The sequence below is a fragment of the Leptopilina boulardi genome, unplaced genomic scaffold (assembly GCF_019393585.1).
Source record: "Leptopilina boulardi isolate dan_hultmark-lab unplaced genomic scaffold, ZJU_Lbou_2.1 LbouV2_341, whole genome shotgun sequence".
NCBI lineage: Eukaryota > Metazoa > Arthropoda > Insecta > Hymenoptera > Figitidae > Leptopilina > Leptopilina boulardi.
This window is the reverse complement of record NW_026137909.1, coordinates 4,931,797-4,948,342: the sequence shown is the minus strand read 5'-3', so window position 1 is coordinate 4,948,342 and position 16,546 is coordinate 4,931,797. Positions and strand designations below refer to the sequence as shown.

The 16,546-nt window shown below is 26.4% G+C and overlaps 1 protein-coding gene across 1 annotated transcript; it reads left to right on the top strand.

Moving 5' to 3' along the window:
* The first annotated feature begins 4,279 nt into the window (after window positions 1-4,279).
* LOC127285767 (probable enoyl-CoA hydratase, mitochondrial) lies at window positions 4,280-8,269 on the top strand. Its single transcript, XM_051311944.1, has 8 exons — window positions 4,280-4,482; window positions 4,947-5,064; window positions 5,309-5,521; window positions 6,684-6,808; window positions 7,296-7,500; window positions 7,595-7,714; window positions 7,840-7,907; window positions 8,002-8,269. The coding sequence occupies exons 2-8, from the start codon at window positions 4,962-4,964 to the stop codon at window positions 8,065-8,067; spliced, it is 900 nt and encodes a 299-aa protein (XP_051167901.1). The 5' UTR covers window positions 4,280-4,482; window positions 4,947-4,961; the 3' UTR covers window positions 8,068-8,269.
* Window positions 8,270-16,546: the final 8,277 nt, after the last annotated feature.

Here is a 16,546-nt window from a genome sequence, read left to right as displayed (position 1 = left end):
CACAATTTTTTTTAAAGCATTTTTATTAAAAATATTCCAAGTTAGCAGCCATTAAACCTGGAGCTGCGTCGTTAATTTTTAGTCTATTATTTTGCGTCTTTTTGATTAAAAAAAAGGTATTAAAATATTTTTTGCTTTTTAACGTTTAGTTCACTTAATAATAAATTTAATAACAATTTGCAATTATTTTTTTTCAATCTGTCAATAACATTTTGATCTATCCTGCACAGCAATTTCAAAAATCCTGTTTCGAGAAAAATGCGTTTGAAAAAAAGTATCGAAAATTTGAAAATTATGATTAAAAAAAAACCATTTAAAGTGTTTACATTTTAATCTACTATTCCTGCACCGTACATTAGTCCTTCCTCTTCTTCATAAGTCAAATCATAAATTCACAAAGGGACTTACTCAGCGACGTCGTTACCAACCTGCTTCGCTACTCGGAGCGAGCTTCATTCATTGCCTATAGCACAGACAGGACATCGAATTTCGCTGTAAAAACTTTTTCAACATATTTTTAAATACATAAGCTGACTATTTATGCAAAAGAAAATTCGATTTTTTGAATCCTCTAATGTGATTTTCCCCCCTTAAATTATTTTTAATTTACAGATGACTCAATGTGTTAACGGACCAATGTCAAAACCAATAAATACACCTCGTGCCGATTGCGAGGAGCAGGAACAATTTTGGTCATCAAAATCAGAAGACAATGAACAAAAAGAAAATAGAAAAAATCGAAGAAAAGAATGTGTTATACAAGGGCAACGGGCGTGTGCAAGAATAGGTCATTGTTTGGTGCGAGCTTTGGCTTGTGTTTTTGATTGAATAAGTTACACTTATATATTATATATAGTAAAAAAAATACTCTTTTACTTTTTAAGTAAAAGAAAATGAATGATTGCCAAAAAAGTGATATGAATGAATTAGGGATGAAAATATGTACAGACTTTCTGTAACTTGTCTATTTTTTAGAAAAATTCTTTAATTCATGGAAAACATAATGTAAAAATAATTTTAATTTACATTATTTTTAGTTTTCCTTAATATATTTTAATAATTTAATTTCTTTTTTTTTTAATGTATTGATATATATTTTTCTTGGATCGCGAATATATTTTTATTGATATAGTTTGTTATTATTTCTCATATATATTTTACCATTATATTGTTGTTATTGTTGTGATTGTTGTTAAAGTTAACAAAAAATATATATATGCGTAATATTTATTGTGTGTGGAGTGTGTGAAAAAAAGCAATTACTACTACCACCACTGACAATTTTTGTGTTATAATTTTATAATATATTATCATTATTGTTATTTCATTGTTATATTATCAAAAAAAAAATAATAATAATACAAACTACTGGCCAACTGATTTTACAATATTTGCATATTTATAGTTTTTTGTATATGCATTTAAATTGAACTTTAATAATTAAACAAGTTATTAATATTAATCAGTGTCAATAGTTTTTTGTTATAGCGTTAGTCATAATTTACTTGTTTAAAACTCTATTGATATTACTATTTTTATTTTTCATGGGTGATAAAATATATTGTATATTATTGTTTTGTCAAAAATCCGAAAGTCACGCATTTTTTGACAATTATTTTGAAACAAGACTAAAAAAAAATTGTGAATTTTAATAAAAATTTGGAAACTGTAACTCGAATTATTTATTTCATTTTGGGAAATGAATTTTTTTTAATTTTAACGCATAGTAGGGAGGCTAATTTTTATAAGAATTAAGATTTTTTTGGCTCATCTGTCTCTGCTCTTAGAACAGATATTTTTTAATGTTACTTTTGTTTATGTTTCGCAGCTTGAAATTTGATATTGATTTTTATAAAAAAGAGAGACTAATTTTAAAGAATGTCAATATTTTATGAGATCTAGAACATTTCAAGTGTTCTGGACCTTTTCCACTAACAATAGAAAATAAAAACATGTGTTGACCAGGTGTGACTGATTCACAAAATCAAGAAAAAGTCACGTATACTAAATAAACAAAGAAATACCATACCACATCTAAACTTGCAGCAATATTGGCAACATTTCCTAATTCACGAAGCTGAAGTACGCAACGTTTATATAAACGATTTTTAAAGAAATATTTTTTTAAAATGAAAAATTCTATAATTTTTTGCCTAAAAAATATTTTTTTATCATTTTTTGGTTAATGAAAACTGCAAGAAATATTTTTTAGGCAAAAAATTATAGAATTTTTTATTTAAAAAAATTGAGGCATAAAAAGTATATAGGGTAGGTTTTTAGGTCTGTGTAATTTTTCCCACCTTTTTTTTTTATTAGTAGTATTTTAGGTCTTAAATAACGTACCAAATATAAATAAGATATTATTTTTCAAGATATTGCACTGCAAATTTCTTGATACTTTTCTTCACTTGATTACAATTTCTTGATTTTTCAAATTTTTAAAATATGTAAGGGGAAATGCACTAATTACGGCGAGTTAAAACCGATTACGATTCGAGTTGAAACACCTTTGAAATAGAAAATTCGACATTTCTGTTGTATAAAGTCAATTTAAGACTTATTAAACTAAAAGTTTATGTTATTTAGATATTAAAAAAAATTTTAACTTTATAAAAATCGATTATTTAAACAAATATGAGAAATTAAAACTAAATTTTCTATTACGGCGCGTTTGTATCAGTTTAGGTGTATCAATTACGGTGACCAAAATTACGTGTATTTTGAAGATATTTTGCCCACTGTAATTAGAGCCAATAGAAATATTAAAAATGTTTCAATTACGGCGTGGTAAAAAATATGATCTCAAATAATTAAATTAATAATTGCTTAAATGTGCATTTTTATTAGTAATTGTATCAAAAAAAGATTAAAATCATTTTTTAAAATCATTTTACAATTATATTAAATATAATAGTAATAATAGTTATTTTTTATGAACGCGCTGTAATTGATGCACTTACCCTATGAACCTTTTTTTACGTCAAAAACATTGAAGTTTAATACAAAATTAAATTAAATTAAATTTCACTGTCATTTCTTATGTAAAATTTTCTCCTAAATCCGAATATGAAGTCACTAAGTCAGATTTTAAGAAAGTAGAACAGTTTTCGAGCTAAATTTCAAAATTTCTTGAGTTTTGAAAAAAAGTGGGTTCACTAATTTTCAAATATCTTCGGATGTAGTTGATCGATTTTAATTTTCTTTAAAGCATATTACAGGTGATTAAATTTTCTGTAAAAATGAATTATTTTACAGCATTTTTTTAATCAGATTGACGGTTTAGAAGAAATTTACGAATTTTTCTGGACTTACTCATTATTTTTAACAAATTTTTAGAAAATGATTGAGACTTTTCTTGTAAATTTGCATCACGTAAATTGATTACTTCCGATTTTTTTTTCTTGGACGTTAAATATCTTACGAAGAAAATAAACAGTTACAGATCAAAATTGAACTAAAAATATAAAAAAATATAGGCACTTAAGTAAAAATAGAGAAAATTACTTCTTATCGAATTTTACGATTTATTAACGATATATCACAAAGTTTGATGTTTTAAAAAATTTTCAAGCATCAAAAGTGGTTCAAACTCGATTTGGACTTTTTTTTGTATATGGTCATTATCTGTTTCTCGAATAGGAAACCAACAAAAATTTAAAGAATTAAAAATAATTAATTTATAATAACTACTGAATTGGTAATTGCTTTTGGATCTCAAATACAAAAAATTCGGTTTTCAATTACTAAAAGTTAAAAAAGAAGTTATTTGTTATCCACCAAACTGTTTATAATAATTATGATCGGTTTTTAAAAAATTTATTAACTATCAAAATATGTTTCTAGGTAAATACGTTAAAATTTTTTGCCTTTGTTAAAGTAATAATTGCTTTTTTTAAAAAGTTACGTTGTTTTTGAGGAAAAAAATTTTCCAACTTTAACATTAAATAAAGAATTGGAATTTTTTTTTTTTTAAACAAAATCAGAGGCATTATGCAGAATTTTATCATCTTTAAAACAAGACCAAGAACGTCAAAATCAGTTGTAGGCTAAATTTGTAGGCTCTATGTTAATTTGTCCACGTCCGATACAAAAATACAGAATTTACTTTTATATTTATTTAAAATTCCCGCTTTCATTTCAAAAGATTAATCATCGAATCAAAGAACCTTGCGCGTTATTTACGTAACTACGCTCGTAACAACGATTGTATACTATACTCAATAACAATATTATCTGCTATAGCTTTACTCCATATGATATACTAAGTTGTATCCAGCATGTTTTAAGAGTGTATTTGTTATACATCAGCACTGATATATATATATATTTTGTTTGTCACGGTTGTCTTATGGAACTATAATGAAATATCTGTGGTACAAAGTCCAAAAGTCCAGTATCAATCTGTAAATTCGGTGTCATTCTGGTCTATATGTTAAGTTTCATTTTCTCTCATCACTTAACTAAGGATTAAAATTGTATCAAGTGTGTATTATTATATTATTTATTTAGAAATAACATTTTTTTTATATTGTTTTGTTTTCTATACAAATACAGGTTTCTTGTAAATATTATTGTTCAAAGAACCGGTTATAATTTTTTACATTCTCATTAAAAAGTGAAAAAATATTTTTATTAACAAAATAATTGTTCAATAAATGAAAAATTAAAAAGACAAATCTCTCATTTTTCTTGTAGAAATAAACAAATACTTATTGAAAGTAAAAAAAAACTTTTTGTCAATAAGAACCAACGAATTCCGAGTGTTAGAAAATTACAACCGGTTCTTTGATCTGAATCCTGTTTTAACTGTACCTTATTTCATTCCACGTAGATAAGAAAATATTTTTCTATTAAGTTGGAATTTTTTTTCAAAAGTATAATTGATTTCTTTCTATATTAGAATATAATTAGTATTATTTTAATTGTTTCATAATTATTGATTTTAGAAACTTTATACAAAAATGGGAAGCACCTTTGTACCGAGACTTTTGGTGAATCGAATTTTTGCTGCAGAATTTAGAAAAAATATAAGTAACACAGTTCCAATTAAAAAATTTTACTCCTGTAAGTACGCAACAATCTCAATATTGTATGTTAATTATGAAAATTGCATAAATTATTTGTATTTTTTAATTTTGTATTGCGTACATTTTTTTTCTCGTTTCGATTGTTCGTCTGCTTTCTTCTTAAAATATTTAAAAATAATAAAGTAAAGATTTATTAATTTTTCAAATAAAATATATTTTTGAAAATTCGCCTTTAACACCTACTATTCTTTTATAACTTAAATGTATTATAAAAATTGCAGCAGCAGCAGCAGTTCAGAATTATGAATTCATTAAAGTAGAAACTACTGGTGAGAAAAAAAATGTTGCTTTAATTACATTAAACAGACCAAAGGCATTAAATGCCTTGTGTGATAAATTGATGACTGAGGTTAATGAGGCAGTTAAAAATTTGGATAATGAAAATTCAATTGCCGCTATTGTTATTACTGGAAGCGAAAAGGCATTTGCTGCTGGTAAGAAAAACAAAAAATAAATTCTCTCTATGTGAAAAAGAAAAGAACAAGATTCACTTAATTTTTTTTTAAAGAAAGGTTTAAAATTTTTATTGAATTTGTTTTCCTCAAATAATAATTTAAAAATAAAAGAATCGCGATTTTTTTATGAAAAAATTCGATTTTCAGAAGGGTTGAAAATTATTTTTTTTTTATAAGTAGAGGAGAGCGGGGTAAAGCCACTAATGTAACGTTTATTTGTAAATATTTTCGTTATTACACCATTTAAATTATAACCGTTAATACTGAACGAACTTACAGTAAATGTCCGAATATCTTTAAAACATAAGTATTTAGTACATTTTTTTAAAAAGAATTTTAGTTATTTTATAAAAAATAATCATTACTTGTATTTTTAACCTCACATTTTGAATTCAATTCTTTACTGTTTCATTAAAAAGTCTACTTTACCTTCTATTCAAATTGAAAAACTAAAACCGCGCGAAAATATAATAAAATAATAATGTTCATTTGGTCAAATTAACCCTTAGATTTTAGGGTTTTTTTTCAAAGAGAGTGTCAAAAAAACATGCAAAAAACATTTTCCAAATGTTAAGCAATTGGCTTGAAAATACGAATCCGACGTTAGTTTTTCAAAATTCAAAATGGCGGATCCAATATGGCGCATGACTTTTTTGAAAATCTAATATTATTGGCCTGAAAATTGTGACTCGGAGGATTCGTAATCAGCGACCCCGAAAACCTCCGAGTAACAATTTTCAGGCCAATAATATTAGATTTTCAAAAAGTCATCCGCCATATTGGATCCGCCATTTTGAATTTTGAAAAACTAACGTCGGATTCGTAATCAGCGACACCGAAAACCCCCGAGCAACGATTTTCAAGCCAATTGCTCAACATTTGGAAAATTTTTTTTTTGCAGGTTTTTTTTGACTATTTTTTATAAACAATATTTGTATTATTTAAATCTATTCATTTAATATTGATTCAAATTAATTTTGTATAAATTTTAAATAAAATATTTTTTTTTTAGTATATTGTTAGATTTTAGATGATTATGATTCTATTGTATATATAGAAAGTTTTTCAATGAGATTTAATTCTTTATAAATTTGTGGATTTTCAAATATTTCGGATTACTAATTTATTAATTATATTTTAGGTGCAGATATTAAAGAAATGCAAAATAATAACTATTCAGATTGTATTAAAGGAAATTTCTTGACACATTGGAATGGTGTGTCAGTTGCAAGAAAACCTATTATTGCTGCAGTTAATGGTTATGCAGTAAGTCAATTGAATTCTACATTAATTGTATATCGATTTCCTTTCATGTGTCTTCTAATAACTTCTATTCTTTTATAGAAAGCTCTTTAATTTATTTAGTTTGAATTTTTTGTTTATTAATTTGTTCCTTTTCTTGAGTTTCTATTTTGTTTTTATCTTTTAAAGCTTTAACATAACGTGAATGAGCGTCACAGACTGACTTGAAAATTGACTTGATTTGAAATTTTTTAAAATTTCTTTTCAACAAATTTAATAGAATATAATATTAGTTTTAATGTATATTTAATTAAAATTCCCTGTTTTTATTAAAAATCCCGGCTTTTTCCCGGTATACAAAATTCCAGGCTAATTCCCAGTTTTCCCGTTCGGTTTCACCTTTCTATATTTCATTTCATAGAACTAATTATAGGATTAATTCGTTATTTAATAGAATTAATATTGAAGGTAATTTGTATTCTGATAATTTGAATTCGATTTTTATTTTCAGCTTGGTGGTGGTTGTGAATTAGCCATGATGTGCGATATTATATACGCAGGCGATAAAGCACGATTTGGTCAACCAGAAATTACGATAGGAACAATTCCTGGTGCTGGTGGTACTCAAAGATTGACTAGAGTTGTTGGTAAAAGTAAAGCTATGGAAATTGTTCTCACTGGGAATCAAATTAATGCGGAGGAAGCTGAAAAATGCGGTAATTGTTGTTTCTACTCACAAATATGTTATTTTTGTTATTAATAATTTATATTATATTTATATATTTAAAAAAAATATATTTGTTTCTTTAGGACTCGTAAGTAAAGTATATCCAGCTGATAAACTTGTTTCTGAGGCTATAAAACTTGGCGAAAAAATTGCATCTCATTCTCCTCTAATAGTTTCAATGGCAAAGGAATCGGTAAAAAAAGGTAATTTAAAAAATTTATAACTGGGATCTTTTTTTAATAGATCATAGTTTTCGTTTTTGATTGCAAATTTGATATACAAAGTATAAATTATTTTTTTTAACATTTACTTAATTATTTATTTGCAGCCTATGAAACAACTTTAGAAGAAGGACTTCATTTTGAGAAAAGAATGTTCCATGGCACATTTGCCACGGTGAGTTTTTTTTTTTTAAATTAAAAAAATTATTAAAAATGCCTTAAATATATTTAATATTGTTTTATTTATCAAATATTTTTTTCTTTAACAGGCTGATAGAAAGGAAGGAATGACAGCGTTTGTGGAAAAGCGCTCTCCAAATTTTAAAAACGAATAAAAAATTGTTTTAAGTTTTTTTATAATGTTCACACTCACCGCAATATTGCCTGAATCAAATCGTTTTTTTTTTTTTAAATATTTTATAGTATATTTTTATAAGAAAATAATTTTTTATACACATAAACCGTTATTGTTACTCAATATTTTTACCTGTTAAAATAACAATTGCAATTTTTATAATAAATGCTATAAGAATTAAATTTGTATTTTTTACTTGTATGTAGTATTTTTTTCTACTATACAATTGAGGACACCAATGCAATAACCAGACGGACGCTCGGACCGGCCGCGCTGAAGCCAGTCAACGAATGAAAAAGTCGAAAAAATTAAAATTCAAAATTTTGATTTTTGAAATATACTACGTTGTAGAAAATAAAACGGCGCATCTTTTTTTCCTTTAACTTTTTTTTGTAGAATGAATAGTTTTGACAATAATTGCAAAAAACTAAATATTTTCAATCAACAAATTTTATTGAATTTTTAAACACAAATCGTTCCAGTTCCGACAAATATTAATGAATTTACTTCAACTTTGGTATACCCACGCATTTAGGTCTAGAGAAGACGATAGCATGATGAAAAAGTTAAAAACCGTAAATTATTTAATTATTTATTAATTTAAATAATAACTTACCTGTACTCTCGTTTTCCTATCTTCGCCGACAAAAAGTCTGTGGGGAACTTTTTCGTTGAAAACACTTCCAGTGAGACATTTGTTCCTCACATATCGAAGAAGTTTTGTGGAAAAATTCAGATCGATTTATTCAAAACTGACGAAGATACACAATTTTTAATGAAAAACAAGCAACGCCAATCAAAATAACTCAGCGATTCACGATCCAACACTGCCAGACGGCATTGTCGATAAGGTCGATGTTCAGCAATATAAACACACAAATCAGCCAAAGCGTTGCGTGTTTTTTATTAAAAATTGTGTATTAAAAAAAAAAGAAATTGAAAAAATCATTGAAAATTCATGTTTTTTTTATAAAATAACCATCTGTAATTTGTTTATTTTTAAATTTGCAATTTTTTCCAATACACCATTTGAAAGAGCAATTCCTGAGCCATAAGAAATGTCTATTGCGTAATTTTTTAAATTGCGTTTTTATGTTTAAAAATAATGCCAAACTTTAAGTAAAATTTTTATACTTTTGAGTATTTTTCTGAAACTCGTTATTTTTGAACTCAAAATCTACTTGACTAATCGTTCTGAAAATTAGTACAGTACTTATTGACATAATTTATCAGGTATCATTGAGAGCTTTTTTGAAAAAAAAAATAAAATTACTAATTTTATAATAACAAATTAGCCGATTTTTCATAGAGAAGATCGGTTTTTTGGCTTCCCCCCTTAAAAGAGTAGAAAATTATCTACAAAAAACATTGGTAAAATTTTAAAATCCATTGATCCGAATAAAAGTTATTGACATTTGAAAATTATGCTACCAAAAAATTGAGCCCCTGATAACATGGCAACCACGCATAACGCATAAAATTCTCAGTTTGATTGCTCTTTTTTTCTAAACTTGGTCGATTTCAGAGTGCCCAGGTTAACTTCTAGAAATTTTGTACCTTTCTATAATCGTAAACGTAGTACAGCATATATGTTTAACGCGCCTATTTTTTTTTTGCGTGTTTTCATATTAACCAAATGTATAATGATATGAATCCTGATTTTGATTTATTTTTTTCATCTAAAACAGATTTTCTTAAATGTCTCGATTCTTACGTTAATCATTTACGTGTTCATAGATAACTTGTAACATAATTGGAAAATTTTTATTGCCATCGATTTAAATTGTTTGTTTCTTTTCTCATTATTTTGTATCCCATATATAGTCCAGTTAGGACTGCGGGAAGATATTATTATTGTAAATAAATAAATAAATAAATAACACAGACCTAAAAACGTACCCTATACTTGTTTTTACGTATATTTTGACAAAAAAAAATTTTTTTTTGTGTGGTTTTCTTCAGAGAATACTTATTTTAATTTAGCTTTTAACCAAAGTTTAACAAATTCGAACTGCATTCGGTTCAAACTCACAGGTCTCGGATCGACTTTAAGGCAAAAAGAAGAATCGTTTTAGTCGATTTATATTCCAAAAAATTCGAAAAAGTCAATTTTTTTATTTTAACAAAATTTAATTGGTCAATGAATATTTTTCATTAAGTAACTAATGTTATTAGATATTAAATTCATTTTATTAATTCTGTAATGAGAATAATTCTATAATGAATATTATCAAGAAAATTTATTTCGAATATTTCATAATTGAACTAATTGTAAGACAAATTTTCAAAATTTTATTCAAGTAAGACAAATTTCTAAAAAAAATTCCATTTTTATAATTTTTTCAAGTCTGATTTAAGCAATTTATTTGAATTAAAAATTTTGTCATTGCACAGTGGCCGATTTCCCGAAAAACCTGGCCAAAAGTCAAAAAATTTTTTTTAGAAATTTATACTTTTTATTGTTGAATATTATAAAGGAGGGTTCACTGCATAATTTTGCGAAAAAAAATTACACTTTTTTTATCACCAATTTATTATGTGAACAAGTAAAAGTGATCTTTGCCAGAGATTTACTCAGAACGTTTCATAACTATAAATTTTCGTCACAGTTAAAATAGTGAAAATATACTAATATACAGCAGATTTTTGAATATCTTTTTTTGGGAATTATTAACAAAGGTGTATGAAATATGTTGAATGTATTTATAATCACATTTAAAACGTACAGTTTTTAAAAAATGACATTAAACATCGCTATTCATGGCGACGATTTTTGTATTGTTTTATCAACGTAAATCAAGAAAATAGTTGTGAAATCCACCGATATCCGCGCTCTACCTGGTATTATCATAAACTAGAATATATTTTTAATTCATTTTAATTGAAATCAGTTGCCCCAAGCTGCCCCTGCAGTTTTGGTATCACTTTTTATTTCACTAAGCGCGGTTTACCGACAGCGCGTTGCACCGGCCGGCGGTGCAACTGAACGTGAAAGGCTGACTTTTTCTTCATTCGCATTCGCTTTAAACTAAAATTTAAGCACTGTCTGTAATTTAAAAAAAATAAGCTCTAACACATTTACGCAATTTTATAATACCAGCAAATATTTTGGATCCGCCATATTGAATTTGATAAAACAAATGTAAAATTTGAATTCAGAAACCCAAAAAACATGGATATACCAATTTTGATTGAAATCGTATCATTTTTCGATTTTCAGCAAAGTTTTTTAAAATCTAAACGGCCATTTTGGATCCGCCATTTTGAATTTGACACAACCAATGTAAAATTTGAATTCAGAAACCCAAAAAACATGGATATACCAATTTTGATTGAAATCGTATCATTTTTCGATTTTCAGCAAAGTTTTTTAAAATCTAAACGGCCATTTTGGATCCGCCATTTTGAATTTGACACAACCAATGTAAAATTTGAATTCAGAAGCCCAAAAAACATGGATATACCAATTTTGATTGAAATCGTATCATTTTTCGATTTTCAGCAAAGTTTTTTAAAATCTAAACGGCCATTTTGGATCCGCCATTTTGAATTTGACACAACCAATGTAAAATTTGAATTCAGAAGCCCAAAAAACATGGGTATACCAATTTTGGTTGAAATCATATCATTTTTCGATTTTTGGCCAGGTTTTTCGAGAAATCGGCCACTGTGCATTGTTTTTAGTTTTGATGGTCAAAAAAATTTCAGGCAATACTCAATCAAGTTTTATAAATTTTTAAATAATAATTTTAGAAAGAGTTAAAGTTGAAATTTTTAAAAACAATTGAATTTAAAAAGATTTTCTTCATTTTCAGACAATAATTAAATTTTACAGAACTAAAATTAATTTATCAAATAATTTTAGATAAAATTTTTTAAAAGTAATTAAATTTTCAAAGATTTACAATTCAGATTTTTGAAATTAATTGAACTTCAAATGTTTGATGATTTCTGTTACTTAAAAAATTATTAGAAACTACAGAAAAAAATACAATAATTTGAAAATCATTTTCAAGTGCAAAATGGTTTCAGATTGAAAATAATTGAATTTCAGGAGAGTTATAATTGAAATTATTAAATTTTCAAAAAAATTTTAGAAATAGTTAAATTTTAGTAGCTTTTCAATTGAAATTTTTAAAAATAATTGAATTGCAAAAGATTGTGTTAAATTTCAGACAATAATTATAATAAGAGAAATTTCTAATGATTTCTGGAGGCGCATGAATAAACCCCAAATTTGTTTTTTCGAATTTCGTCAGATTATATAATAAAAATAGTTTCAAATTATTATTTGACAGAATTTTTTAACTTCGAAAGAACAATTTTTATAATTTTCAATTTACCAAATAATCATTTCTCATAATTATTATTGTAGCGAATTAGTATTTTTCATAATTTTTATTTTTCCAAAAAAACTGTTTATACTATTTTTGATTTTACATAATTATAATTTTTTATAATTTTTTTTTTCTTCGAATTACCATTTTGTATAATAAATATTTTTTCACACAATTATTTGTTCTAAAATTTAATTTATCAAATTTATATGTTTCCTATATTTTTAAAAGTTACGATTTGCTATTTTGTATAATTTTAATTTTACCGAATTGCCATTTCACATAATTTCTAAATTTTTTAATTATTATTTTTCCGAATTTTAATTTTAATGAATTATTATAATATTCAAATTATTTCTTTTGCGAATTATCATTTAACATAATTAATCAGGTTGTCTAACAAGGATTGAGAAAAAAATTCCCTGACTCCTCCCTGATATTCTTTGATTTTTTCCAGACTTTATAATAACCTTATTTCTCCTTTCTTTGGACAAAAATATGGTTACTGACATATTTAACAATAAATTAATTTCTAATGGTAATAACAAATGATAATAAAAACCATTCAAGTTTTTTTAGATTAAAAAATTTTTAAATTCACAAAAAATTTTAATTTTTATTGAAATTTACAGAAATTTTTCTAACTTTGGAATGAAATTTTCTGAAATTCCCTGACCGTTAGACACCCTGTTTTCATTTCCCCTAATATTTATTTATTCTAATCTCTATTTTCTCGAATCGAAGAAAAAAATTATTATAAGAAATTGGTAATTATGTAAAATACAAAAAATAGTATAAACTTTTATTTGGGAAAATAAAAAATTATAAAAAATACTAATTCGCTACAATAATAATTATGAGAAATGATTATTCGATAAATTGAAAATTACAAAAAAATGTTCTTTTGAAGTTAAAAAATTCTGTCAAATAATAATTCCAAAACTATTTTTATTATATAATCTGATTCGAATTGAAAAAATTCTAGTCAATTCCTTTTAGATAAAACGATTTTCGAGAAAATAAAAATTCGAAAAAACAAATTTGGAGTTTAATTATGCGCCTCGATTTCTGTTGATAAAGAATTTATTAGAAATTATATACAAAAATTGAATTTTAAAAGTTTTTAATTGAAAAATGCTTTCAGATAATTAAATTTTCGAAGAATATTATAAAAATCATTAAAAATAATTGAAATTTTTGCAAAAATAATTAAATTTCAAATGATTTTGAATTAAAAAATTAATTATATTTGCTAATTTTTTTTTAAATTATAAAGTTATTAAATTCCATAAAAATTTTAATTGAAAAATAGTTTAGGATAATTGAATTTGTGAATAATTTCATTAAAATTATTAAAAATAATTAATTTAGTGAAGAATTTTAGTTAAAAATTTGTTAAATAATTGAAATAAAGAAGATCTGCATTAAATACTGAAAAAACGTATTTTTTGTTTAAAAATTTCTCATTTTATTAAAATAAGTCGGAAAAAGTAGTATAATCCGAGACCTGAAATAATTATATAATTTCATAGAATTTTAAAGTGTATCTTTAAAATAGCAAAATATTATTTTTATTAAATTTTTTTTTGTAGAAGATATTCTATTTATCACAATTTTAATTAGATCGAATTATTTTTTATATAACTTTTTATCTTACCGCCGACTTTAAATTCTCAATCCATTGAATACGAACTTCATAGATTTCTTATTCATTGGAATTACTTTTCTTACGAATTTGGAAGCAATTATGTGCCCTCGTTAAAGAAACTGAGTTTACGAAAAAAAACGGTTTATTGTGATTTTAGCTATATATATATATATATATAAATAAATAACGGATTTTTTTCATGATAAAAGTTGTATCTCAGTTTTTAAGCTAAAAAATTCTTTTTTCTTAATTACATTTCATATAATTTCACACCAAAATGAAAGTTTAAACTGAATAAAATTAGTTAAATTGAAATTTTCACGGCATTTTTTTACTATAATTTTACTGGAAAATATATTATATATATATATACTTACTGTAAAGAATACATGAGATATTATCTTACATATATTATATACAAATAATATAAATTTTTCAAATATTTCTAACTATAAAAATGTTCATATCATTTTCAAAATAAATTAACAGATATTTTACAATTTCAACTTTTATACATGTGGAAATCGAAAGTATAACGTATATTTTGTAAATTTCTAGCTACTGAAAACGGACGCTAGAAATAAAACGTATACTCTCGTTTCACTCTATTCAATTTTTGTGGTAAATTATAAATATTTAATGCACTTTATATTTATTTAAAAATAATAAGATTAAATGTTAATAAGTTAATATTAATACAGTAATAAACTTTTATTATAAAAAAAAGACGCTACGCCATTTTCTACTCACCACAATTAAATGGATTAAATATGCGCATGTGCAGAAAACCATCGCCATCTTTAAGCTGTTTCTACAATATATGTTTTTCACCAACACGCTCCAATGACCGCAAACGTCTGTTTACGACGATGCTGTTAATTTTCATGGAGCATTTACACATTTAATAAAAAAAATTTTTCACTTTCATTTTCCGAAATGCAAAAATTTAATTGGTTGTCCATTATTTTAAGGCCTTTCTCCAATATGTCCGAGAAACAAGTGCAAATCCGAGTGCCTCGGACTTTGTTGCGCGCGCATCGTGTTGACATTAATTTTTTTAAGATAATTGATGGTAATTACACATTATTAGTTAATTAATTTTTAAATTATTTATTAATTACTCGGAAAGCCTAAACTACAAGAGTGACAGAGATAGTGATATCTTTTCATTTCTTTTACTCATAGTTTACGCTTTCCGCCGCCGCTTTTACGCCAAAAATGGAGAGGAACCTTTAAGGTGAAATCACATGGTGGCGTAAAGCGTCAAATTATGTAACTAAACCATGAGTGCGAAAAGGACAAATATATATTATATATCTTTATCTCTTTCAAACTCTACCTGTAGTAAGAAAATTTTACTTTTAAGTCGGTATTTACATGCTTGCGTTCGAACGCTGCGTTTTACGTTGAACAATGAGTGTAATAAGGATGAAAGTATACGTCTATCTTCCCCTCTCTCATTATACAACGTAAAACGCAGCGTTCAAACGCAAACATGTCAACACCGCCTAAGGTTGGTTCCACAATGGGCTCGACGCAAGGCAAACGCAGCGTTGACGCGACGCATCCCCATTTGGCTGGTTCCAGAATGGGGCCAAACGCAACGCAAACGCGACGCAGCCGCATTTGCTTAGGTTGGTTCCACAATGGACTCGAGGCAAGGTAAACGCAGCGTTGACGCGACGCATCCCAATGCTAATCAAATGGGGATGCGTCGCGTCAACGCTGCGTTTACCTTGCGTCGAGCCCATTGTGGAACCAACCTAAGCCCATGAGCATGAGAACGAAAAAGATACTGAGATATATTCATCTCTTTTGTTCTCATGCTTTCCGCTTTTACGCTGGCGTGGAACGGCGCCATAACGCCTCCATGTAATTTTACCCTTAAAGTTAGCTTAAGGCCTTTCTTCAATAGGATTCTAACAGCATGCGTTACGTTTGCATTGATTTTTGCATAGGTTGTCAGATAGGCAACGGAAGTTTAACACATGCTGTTAGGAGTCTATTGAAGAAAGGACTTTAAGCTGTGTGATTGGTTTCGGCCTATAAGCACAAGGCCGTTTCCGAATTGGAAATTTTATCGCACTTTTTGATAAAGTGTATACTCAGGAAGTATGCAGTGTCGTTGTTTTTCCGTGCGAAAAAAAGAACACTGCATACTTCCCAAGTATACATTTTATCAAAAGTGCGACAAAAATTCCAATTCGGAAACGGCCTATGAGTGAGGACAACCGTCTTTAATTGTGCGTTGAAAAACGGTTGCGCGAAACATTGTGGTAACCGTTTTTTCAACGCACAATAAAAACGATTGCGGGAACTTACATATCCTGAATCTGACTTGTATACTCGACTCAGTTAGGTATTATACCTTGTGACGTCAGAGGCTAGTGACGTCGATCGCTGGAGGGACAACAAGCTACTTTTGTAAAGAGAACGATTTGAAGTTAACCTCAAATTCTTAGGTATGACAGCTA